Here is an 11501-nt window from a genome sequence, read left to right on the forward strand (position 1 = left end):
CTTTTTTTCCTAAATGGATGTGTACTATCTATTTAATGACATTTCCAAATTATGATTATTTAAGTGTCGGTTGGTTACATAATTTTCTGTTCCAGTTTCATTTTCTTTTCTTCTTCTTTCATTTTTCGTAAGGTTACTGCTTTTAAACATAGGCAACCGTTTACATGTAGAGAGTACAGTATTTAGTGTATGTTTTCATGCCTGCCATGAAAATAAGCCCTTCAGTGACAAGTAAAGTCTATAGAATAGAATAGAATAGAATAGAATAGAATAGGCCGTTGACTTACTCTCCTGACTGGAGGCGGTCAGGTGCTCCAGCAGATCACACCCAAACACCTTGTCTTTGTTCCCCACTTTCCTCCGGACTCTCCTCATCTCTTCTTCCCTGCTGCCTCACCTCACATCCAGACCGAGCCGCTCCGTTGGCGAGCGACTGCACCGACTGTGTGTCCGCTGGATGTGTTGACTGAGCTGCCACAGTCGCTTAGTGTGAACCTGGCTTTGTGGTCACAGCGCACATATCAGTGATTCGACTGTTTTGTTTCAGTGCATGTTGTTGGGCACAGGTTGTTCCCCTATGCGTTGGACATACTTCCACGTGCCTTTCACCCTGCAAAGTCAGAAATGGCAGAAATTTGTCTTCATGCAAACGGCAACTTTGCAACACACACACACTCTCTCTCTTGGAAGTTTTTCCTTTATGCACTGAAGGTCTAAAGCTGGAGGTGCAAGGCTGTCATGTCTTGCTAAAATCTGCTTTTGTTTGTCTTCCTGACGTTTGTCCTATATCATTCTGCTAGATTCTGTTGGATCTAGTTAGGCTTATTCTCTGTAAAGTCCTTTGAGACATGCATGTGATAAAGAGCTATATATATAAACTTGAACTTGAGCTCTCCCTGAATCAAACAAACAGCAAATTGCAGTGAATCCTCGGCGTGCATATGTGTCGCTCCACTTCCCCCTGATGCTCTCATTTTATTTTCGAATATCAGGCCACACCCATGACTCCCTTTAGTTCTCGTATTCAGCGGAATAAGCCAATGAATCCTTTTAGTCCGGTCACACCGTGTTTTCTCTCTGGGCAGCTGGACACACCTAGACCTCAAACCTCAGCTGGAGCCTGGACACTGTGGCCGGTACAGGCCCGCTCTGCCTCTCCCTGCCTGCCTGCCTGCCTGCCTGCCTGTCACGGCCATTGCGGCCCCTTTGCCTGTAGCGGAAGTCAAGCATTCTCCAAGCCTCTGCCAGAAAATATATAGTCACATATCATACAAACTAACCCTCCACCACCTCCATCTCTCTGACACCTGCTTCTACACCTCCTGGTCCGCCGTCCCTCCTTCTCTGCCTAAGGTTAGGGATGAGTTTCGAGGTGGAAATGTGAGAAAGAAATTGGTAAAAAATAAAAAAAAGCGAATACGAATGTTCCTACCTTCACTCAGCACCGGCACACAAGCAGCAGCATAGAAATGGTGACGCAAGAAACCACTAAACTTCCCCTGTTGACTTCCTGAGTGTCTCTCCTCCTTTTGTGCTTTCTCTCTCTGTATGTGGCACACATTATCTCCGCCTCTGCTGATTGAATAGGGAAATCAGTTCAGTGTATCTGTACAGTGAATCTATTTCCCTTATCTGCCGTATCTGTCTCAGTGTATAGGCCTGTAGGTCCATCTGTCTGTCAATCTGAGAGCAAGGGAGATAATACTTTTACCTTTAAGACAACTTCAGAACTAGACAAATGTGTTTGGCTCATTTCTTTTGGCTGTGTCAGTGGGAGATACATGCTACTTAGCAGGTTCTACTAATCTCCACCAATTGCCATGAAGAACCACAAAGCATACGGCAACCTGGGTGGAAAGTACTAGAATGTCCTACTCAAGTAGAAGTAGCCTACTGTTATTTTGCTGATATTTTGCTAAAGTACAAGTAAAAGTACCTGTGAAAAATTAACTTAAGTAAAAGTAAAAAGCAGATCATTTATAATGTACTCAGAGTAAAAGTTAAGTTACTTTTTAGGAAAGAGAACTTTGTTAGATGTGATATTTCCCATGCAATTCTAAAAGAGAGTTAATGAGTTAATACAGTTAAAATAGTCAATATAAATCAGTGTTATGTGAAAGGAACACAATCTAATCTAATTACAGCACTATCTTTTTAATTTTTCATGTGGCAATAGGAGGCTTAACTGCCGGTGCATCAAATTCCCTGGTTAATAACAAGGTGAATGTATCATCAGAATATGCAAAAAGACAATTTATTTAAATAATAGTGTATATAATCTCATATTACATAATAACAATTATTGTTATCTCATTTAGATGACAAGTGATATGGCAGATGCTATAACTCTTGACAGTAGGTTACTTGAATTGTGATATTTTGTGGTACTTTGTGGCTCTGTGTGGCAGTTTGTGACAATCCCTAATGAACTATAGAGGAGATTTCAGTTGCTATGATACATCAGCAAATCAAGCTGTTATAATGAGCTATTATTCTAGAAACACTTGAGGGAATAATGAAAATGCAAGAGTGAAATGGATATAGGGAATAATAATTAGTTGAATGCTTGGTATTTATCTGATAAGGCATCTGTTATTAAGTGCCTCTTTATTCTGACCCACTGACGATAAAGAGGTCATCGGGACTATTTGCGCTGCGGATATAGTACAAAATTTACGGTAATAATGCAACGTCACCGGTGCGTCGGATATGAAGGTAGATGCTAGTGAGGTTCACACACGCAAACGCACGTCTCCCTCGCTCCAGCAATGACAAACACAGTGTTGTGATTAGGGATTTGTAGGGTTTTTATCCGTAAAAAGTGAATTATCGACAGCGTATACAAGCAACTTTATATCCCTTTTAATAAGAAAGAGAGCGAGTCGGAGCAAGATGGAGAGCTGCAGCTTCCAGAGCCAGCTGGTGTCCGTCATGGAGATCCTGGCCAAGGCAGCTGTGGCAGAGATAAACAGGCGAGTGGATGACAGCTGTGCGCTTTTACGCCTGGAAATCAGTCAGAGCCAGCGGGACATCGACGTGCTGAAGAGGAAATGCGAGGCGATGGAGGCAGAGCTGAGGAGGACGAGGATGAGAGCCAGGAGGAAAGGTGTGGAGGGGGGAGATACTGTATAGCCCGCACTCACTCAAATAATGGGAAATAATGGGAACACCAGTTTTCCAGATTAATCAGAGTAAGAACAGGGGGTTGAGAAGTCAGATTCAGAACAGGGGGTGCAGGTTTTGCTTAACAAACACGTGACAGCTCTGTAATGTTTTATGGAAACTTAGTGTTCCCATTATTTTGGCCAGTGAGTGTATATTGGCATGCAGATGTTTCAGGAGTAATTTTGTGTACAGGCAGTTAACTGGCTGCTTTGAAAAATACATCTTTAATGGTACATGTGTGTTTCGTTTTCTTTTTTCTTTTCTTCAGGTTTTTACCCCCCAGCTGCTGAAAGGTATTCTCCTCTAGTCAAGGTGGTTTTGAACAAAGAGAGAGAGACAGCAGCTTGGGACAGACAGATGGATGCTGAGGAGCAAATCCAGCCTCCACAGGTAAAACACAGTGACTTTATCATGTGGTGCGGGGAATCAAATGGTGGCTGATCTATAAGCTGTAACCCCAATAAAGAACAACCACAAATCTAACTAGCTCTGAATAGTATTAATTTCCATAACGCAATGTAATATTTGTATAATATTTCCATGGGGACTCATAGTGTCTCTGCAGTACTCAATAGTGAGTTTATAATAGTATTTTTCATCAACTATGGTATTACTATAATATTCCTAAAGGGATTTAAGACTATCTGTGGTACTCAATACTGAGTTTATAGTGACTACTGATCCTACTGTTATGGTATTTTATGTTTCTTATAGTATCACTTTAATATTCCTAAAGGATATTTTACTAAATATGCTATAGTTGTTGTTGGTAAGGTTAGGTTTTATGTTATTGAATCCGATCTATTAGTCAGTCCAGTACGACTTAATAATATATACTGTATATTCATATAACCAATGCTTAGAGTATATCAGCTTGAGGAGGTCGGTAAACTGTTTACCCTTCTCTACATGACCTGTGTGTGTGTGTGTGTGTGTGTGTGTGTATGTGTATTTATCTGTCTCTGTAGTGCGTGAGTTAGTTGCACTCTGGATTTTCTGTTGGAGGTTGTAATGTGTTGCGTGTCGTTGCAGTGTGCAGACATGGAGCCTGCTGGAGAAGCTGAACCCATCCTGATCAAAGAGGAGTCTGCAGAGGAAGACGAGTGGAAGAGCGACCCGCAGGACAAGCTGAGTGAGTCAGCAGTCACATGTTGTACAGTTACACATGCAAATACACACACAAACCAATCACACACACACGCACACACTTTTACAGTTAAAGGAACTGCACGTTCACCTGTACACAGTAGGTATTAGACACACAGACACACACAGAAACTCATTCTCTCGCTCAGACTGGAATCACACACACACACACACAAATAACTATACACACTCCTATAGAGGGTTGATGTAACGCACCTTCTGGCGGCCATATTGGAGGTCCTCAGTTCTTGGGCAACATTGGCTGTGAACAGCTGATTGTGTTTCAAAACATACAACAGAATTCAATAGACATGGTTCATTTCTGCGCTGTTTTTGACTTGGAACTGATCATTTTGCCACTGATGCATCTGATCAGTTTTTGTGTTTAGATTACATCAGCTTGTTAGCCAGCTAAATATAATGTGTGGTCAGCTAATCATCACTGTCTGGTTGTAAACACATCTGATTTGCACACAAGCTAACATCAGTTACTTAACTTTTCACGCTTTGGAGTAGAGATTAGTGTCACAGTAACCTACATTTGGAAACAAATCTGTGGAAACAAAACATTTACATTTATATATAACATTACTGAATTGACCTAGAACCCACACCACAACACCCTTTTTTCAGATATCTCTTTTTTTCTTGCCTTGTTGTTATATATTAGGCAATATTTACACATAGCCAGTTCTCTAATGAACTTCAGTGATGGAGCCAGCTGTGGTTGCTAGGAGACTTTGAGGTTTATGAATGCAAAGCCTCTACACACAAACTGGTGTCATGCATCACTATGAAGTGCTGATGTTGTGGTTCCTGTGTTTCCTCTAGTGTCTGGAGCCGGGCAGTCGGCGTGTTTTGAAGACACAGAACCCGCCCAGACCGAAGGCTTCGCGGAGCATTACCGCCCAGCGGAGAACCCGGCCGACCCCGGATCCCTGCTCCCCCCGACAGACGGCTATGACACATTCCCAGAGCAGCAGCCCAACGGAAACCAAGGCGAAGCAGAACTGTCGGTGAAACACGAGAAAGAGGAAGCGCCGGTGGAGAGCGCCGCCCCGCTCGATTCGGGCCACCGCTTCGTCATGGAGGAAGCTGACGGACAGCTGTGGTCGTCCAATCCGGGCCGAGACGCCGGCGATCCGAGCTTCTCGTACGCCGCGCAGCAATACGAGCAGATTCCTTCGATGTTCACGACTCAGAGCGGCCTGCCTCTGAGTCACTCTGTACCTGAAGACATGGAGCCACCGATTCACTCGGTGGGGAAATCGCAGTCGACCGTGGTGAGTGCGGCACGGGTGAAACGGCGAGCCAGAGCGTTTGGCTATAAGCGACCTCAGCCAGCGCAAGCACCAGAAGAGGCACACAACACTTTAACCCAGATTAACTCTGTTGGACAAAGCAGCTTGATCCCACAACCGACACAGCATCAGTACAGGGACTTGGCGCCGCACGCGAGGAACGAAAACGAGGATTTGATGGCGCCGAACCCGGCGACCTCGGCTTACAACGGATACAGCCGCGGCAGCTTCGGCCTGGTGAGGAGAATGAGGACGCCCTGGAGGTCCGGGGTCGGCGAGAAGAGGTTCAGCTGCACGTACTGCGGCAAAAGCTTCATGAGGTTCAGCCAGCTCAAGGAGCACCTGAGGAGTCACACGGGGGAAAAGCCGTTCAGCTGCCTGCAGTGCGGCAGGAGCTTCACCAAGCAGTGTAACCTCATCCGACACGCCGTGGTCCACAGCGGGGAGAAGCCGTACGAGTGCGCGCTGTGCGGGAAATGCTTCACCCAGCGCTCCAGTCTGAAGTCCCACCAGAAAACAGCGCACTGACTTTACACTGTGTGACGTTTTTATACATGTGGTTCCTGTTCTCATCCAAAACTGAAGATTGAACTTCCCAGAGAAGCTGTATTGATCACCTGTATGTACATTATCCCATACAAAATAATGTTAACGTGGTATGACAGTGTTGTAGTGTGTTAGAAGTTTTGAGTGCTGGAGTGGATTCATGGTTATTCATGGACATTACCATGTATTGGGTGAATGTATTACCATGTTTTGATCAATAAAAACGACACAAACTGAAAAACTGAAAGGTGTTTTTCATTAGAAAACATGTTATTACAAACAAACAGCACTAATGTTGTGAGTTACAAGTTATTCACAAATAAATAAGTAGAGGGGACGTCAATGGCAAAATAAAAAGAAGAGAGAAAGAGAGAGAAAAAGTAAAGAACACCTTCAGCTTCTATTCAGGTCATGATATCTTGCCATTGCTAAATTCACACATACACTTGGGGGGAGTGTTATGGTTTCTTTTATAGCCGGCTTCACACTAGAGTTCGCGTTTTCCAAGTTTTGTCCCACCATCAACACCGTATATTCTGCGTCACATGACCACTCGCACTTCCCGTTTTGCCTCTTATGTACGGAAGCAACATCTGTAATGTAAACTACCGCGGCAAAGTGGTTCCTATTTTGTGATTTATCACGATATAACGTGAATTTTACGTATTCTACATCGCGACACATGACTTGCCAGCTAGCAGAAATGCTGATCCAGGAAAACATGGCGAACTGTGTCACTTTTCAAAGCAAGTTAACCTCAATCATGGACGTGCTAGCCAAAACTGCAGTCGTAGAAATAAGTAAACTGTGGGAGGACGGCTTCGCTTACGTGCAGGTCGAGCTGCGAAGAAGAGAAAGCGAAGTTGAAGCCCTGAAAAGAAAATTGGTGTTTATGGAAAATGAACGGCTAACCCTCATGTCCAGAGCTCAAGGTTCATCATCTCTCTCCTCCTCATCTTCCTCCTCTAAGACAGAGCAGCAGAAGAAGACACTGCCACCCACTGATGACGGTAAGGATAACTGCTGATTAGTCAGTAATAACACTGATTATCATTCGTAATAACTGATCTCCTCCGTTCAAAATAGCACTAATCAATATATCACTATGACAGCAAGTGATATAATATAACATCAGTCGTGTCAATATTAAAGTCGAGAGCAGACACACCTGTAGAGATGCTGAATGCAGTACCAGACCAAAGTTATGCTAGTGGTTTAGTTTCTCTGATGGCACGCATGTAAACTCTTATAACCGTGTTTCTATTCACTTAGGGCTGGGCGATATGGTTTAAATCAATATCACGATAATGATAAGGATTTTTCTCGATATCAATATATATCACGACATGATTCATGTATGCAAATTCACGTTAAATAATCAAATTAATGTTCATCTCATTGAACCGAATGGTAATGTTAGGTGTGATGTCAAACAAAACAGAAATATTCAAATAATATTCCTACCATACCTCATTTTATGAGTTTTTAAGTAAAATTTGCTTGTCATCATCAATTTCAACAGCAGAAATGTGTGTCACGATATTAAAATATCTTCATATCATCACGATATGATTCCACTGAAAGACGATAATATTGAATTATCGCCCAGCCCTATATTCACTCCTGTAGAATGTGTAATTACTGACATAAAATCATTGGTATCATAATGTGCTGCCATTTACCGAGGGCCTGACGATATGGTTAAAATCACAATCACATAATCATAAGGATTTTTTTCAGTATCGATATATATCACGATATGTAAAATCACATGTTAAATAATCTTGAACAGAATGGTAATGTTAAGTGGGAAGTCAAACAAAACCAAAATTAAGTAATGTTCCTTAAAATGTTTCATACCTTGTTTTGTCAGTTTTCAAATAAAATTAGCTTTTTATCATTAGGCTTGGTATTCGATGACATTGAATATCACGATATTTCACGAATATCTCAATATTTTCTGTGATGTTGAATGTCGCCCCACAAATATCGCCCCGCTTTTACATCTATAAACCTATAGTCTACTAGTGGTGGTGCAGTAAAAAAAAACACAAATATAATCATAGTTGTAGTGTAAAATTTCTCAGTTTACTTCAAATTCCCCCCCATCACCATGTCATCACACTATAATTCGACTGAAAGACGATCAATGATAATATTGAATTGTCGCCCAGTCCTACATTAGCCAAGATTGACTCAGGCTTAGACCCGAACCTGTTGGTCTGATATTGGACTACATCCTTTTGAGTGCTGCTCATATAATGAATTTTGACCTAACTCTAAATTTTGTGCTTTTGTGCTTTTATTGCATCTTTGCATATGAACATTGTTGTATGTTATTTGTCTACAGCTTTGCTTATCTATTTGTCATGTTGTTTTTTTGATTCCCTCTTGAAAAAGATTTTTGATTTTGAGGGAACTACCTTGTTAAACAAAGGCTACAATAATTGAACCTGCTCTGTCCTTTCAGGGTCCAATACGGATTCGGTCCACAGAGCGTCTTCTGAGCAGATTGTGAGAGAGAAGGTGGATCAAACGACACCATCACCCACACAGACAGAAGAGAGACAGTGTGAGCCGCTCAGGCCTGAACACAGCAAAGATCACGGCAGAGATGATGATGATGAAGAGTTAATAGTCAAACTAGAGGAAGAGGATGATGTGCAGATTGTGGAGCCACCGGTAGACATTGAACACAACGCTAATGATGGAGCAGATCATCCCATGACAGACCTAGACCTCCAAGCTGCTGATGTCGTGGAAGAAAGAGAACGCCAGCATTGGTCGTCCGTTTCGGTCGGAGACAGCGACACCACAGACGACTCGGATTGCTTTTTTGGACCAGAGCAGTATTCACAAAATCTGGATAAGGAAATCCAGCTCATTCAAAATGCACTGGACAGTCTTGACGGTAATCCATCAGAAATGGGATACATTGATAGGTTTATGAGGGATAACGTGACAGTGCAGGGTGCAGCGAGTAAGCAGAGGACTCCTGCGAGTTTGGGGCAGGCACAGCCAGGACAGCCTGCGGATCCAACAGATCACCCGGAGAGAGGACCGGCGGTCAGACTCCCATCAGAGAAGCGACCGCACAGTGAAAGCATGTCCGCTCTGCACTCGGACAGCAGATTCTCCTTCCTCGCAAACGGACACGACTCGGCGGAGCAGAAGGCTTTAAAGAGTCGCCGCGTGAGGGAGAAATGGTTTATTTGCCCGTTCTGTGGCAAAAGCTTTGATCGCGCCAGCCACCTTGAGATACACCAGCGGATCCACACGGGAGAGAAACCGTACACGTGCGAAACGTGCGGGAAGTGTTTTTCCCAGAGGAGTAACCTTCGCACTCACCAGCGGACTCACAAGGAGTTCCTGCCCCATTTATAGAGATTTCCTTTGACTTGGATCGTTTATCATTTCAAAGAATGAGGATAAACTACAAATACCTCTGTGACATTCAAGTGTTGAATAATGAAATTAGTTTTGTATTTTGATATATCACAGAAAATTTATGTAGCCCACTGATTTTCCTAAATCACAACTTGGATTTGGTTGTAAGCACCAAGTTTGTACGTATGATCTTTTTGTCAACGCAGCCCCTGGTCAATCTTTTTAAAGATTTATTTTAGGCATTTTATGCTTTATTGACAGAGATAGTGTGAGAGAGAGACAGGAAAGCACGGCAGAGAGAGAGGGGAGGACATGCAGCAAATAACCGCGGGCCGGATTCGAACCCGGGTCGCTGCGGGAAGGACCGAGCCTTATATGGTACGCGCTCTACTCGGTGAATCACTGGGGCGCCCGGTCAAAGACTTTTTATGACATTCTGATGTCAGCTAATGAAAAAATGTAGGGACATTCAACCCCACTGATATATCAGAATATTGTCCTCTATTGCTCATAAATAAGGACACAAAATGTTCTTTAATCATTGGCTCATTGATGTGAGTCAGTGTGGATCAGAAAGGTCTGGAATCCCTGTACGTACGATGGTTGCAGACCCTGTTGCCTAGGCAGCAGAAATATTGTTATCATTACTCTTCTTACTGCACTGGCCTCTACTGGTGCTTAGGAGTAGCCTGTCACTTTACAGTATCCTTATCCAGAAGTGGATATCCATCTTGTGTGTTAATGTTATCAAAAGTTAATATTCTGGAGCATTACCATTTGTCAGGAGACTGTGTCCCATCCATCCATCTGTCCATTTTCTGGCTGCTTATCTGCGTCATGTTCACAGTGGCAGTGGGGCAAGTAGAGCAGCTCAGACGTCCTTTTCCCCCCAGTAACTTCCTCCAGACCCACACCCAGGGGATTCCCAGGCTCTCCCAGGCATGCTGGGAGATGTAGTCCTTCCAGCCACCCTGCGGAGAAACCTCATTCGGCCCACTTCTATCTGCAGTCTCATTCCTCTGGTCAGTACCCAGAGCTCAGGACCATAGGTGAGGGTCGGAACAAAGATCAACAGCTAAAATCGAGAGCTTTGCTTTGTGGCTCTAATCTCTTTTTATCATCAGAGTCTGATACAATGCCCACATTACTGCAGCTGCTGCACCTAACTGGCAGTTGATCTCATGCTGCCTTTTGCCCTCACTTGGGATTAAGACCCTGAGATACCTGAACTCCTCCACTTGGGGCAGTCGCTCACGCCTCATCTGAACAGGACAAGAAACGTTTTTCCGGGAGAAAATTGTGACCTCAGACTTGGAAGGTGCTGACCTTCATCCCGTCTGCGTAACACACATTGGAGATCACAGTCTGATGACATCATCCACAAACAGCAGAGGTGCCACCCTAATGCCACGCTCTCTAGACCTCGGCTACAAGAACAGGAGGGGGGACATGGTGCATCCTTATCACAGTCAGATCCCCACCTTGAACAAAACTGTCCCATTTTAAAATAAAGAGAAATTACTTGTTTTTTTAAATCGTTGCATATACTTTTATGAATAAACATGTGAACAGTTACATCCTGCTTTTCAATTGCATAGAAAAACACTGAATGAAAACGTAACAATTTACATAAAGTATATTTAGGGTCATAAGACATAAACACACCTGACAGTGCATTAACAAAACAGAATGTTGCTTTACAGTTCAAGTCTTGTCCAGTCTCTACTTCGCTGAGCACTGAAAATGTAATGCTGACAAGACATAAACCTGGCCACGGAAGGTTTATCCAACACGATCCACCAGTTGAATAATTTATTCCATGTGCATGTTAAATTCCTCTGAGTAACAAGCACCTGTGACCTTTCGGTAGTGGTAAAGCAGGTAATGACCTGATCACAAACGCACATATATTCTCATATACAGTATATACACATACACAAATACACTCACTTAACC

At 43.2% G+C, this 11501-nt stretch overlaps 3 protein-coding genes across 3 annotated transcripts in view; 2 read left to right on the forward strand and 1 right to left on the reverse strand.

The window, feature by feature from the left end:
• Window positions 1-1454, reverse strand: part of LOC139653112 (uncharacterized) — a 12973-nt gene extending 11519 nt beyond the window's left edge. Inside the window, 2 exon segments of the mRNA XM_071530065.1 lie at window positions 288-610; window positions 1433-1454. Of these exon segments, the coding sequence (XP_071386166.1) occupies window positions 288-375 (88 nt within the window). The 5' untranslated portion in view covers window positions 376-610; window positions 1433-1454.
• Window positions 1455-2831: 1377 nt separating this feature from the next.
• LOC139653114 (uncharacterized) lies at window positions 2832-6346 on the forward strand. Its single transcript, XM_071530067.1, has 4 exons — window positions 2832-3106; window positions 3434-3555; window positions 4198-4297; window positions 5143-6346. The coding sequence occupies exons 1-4, from the start codon at window positions 2893-2895 to the stop codon at window positions 6138-6140; spliced, it is 1434 nt and encodes a 477-aa protein (XP_071386168.1). The 5' UTR covers window positions 2832-2892; the 3' UTR covers window positions 6141-6346.
• A 411-nt stretch (window positions 6347-6757) lies between these two features.
• On the forward strand, window positions 6758-9814 carry LOC139653115 (zinc finger protein 853). Its single transcript, XM_071530068.1, has 2 exons — window positions 6758-7168; window positions 8629-9814. Exons 1-2 carry the CDS (start codon window positions 6841-6843, stop codon window positions 9540-9542), a joined length of 1242 nt encoding a protein of 413 aa, XP_071386169.1. The 5' UTR covers window positions 6758-6840; the 3' UTR covers window positions 9543-9814.
• The last annotated feature ends 1687 nt before the right edge of the window (window positions 9815-11501 follow it).

This window comes from Centroberyx affinis, unplaced genomic scaffold (assembly GCF_046629955.1).
Source record: "Centroberyx affinis isolate AG114_WGS23_722 - 3 ecotype Tasmania unplaced genomic scaffold, CSIRO-AGI_Caff_v1 ptg001876l_1, whole genome shotgun sequence".
NCBI classification, from domain to species: Eukaryota; Metazoa; Chordata; class Actinopteri; order Beryciformes; family Berycidae; genus Centroberyx; species Centroberyx affinis.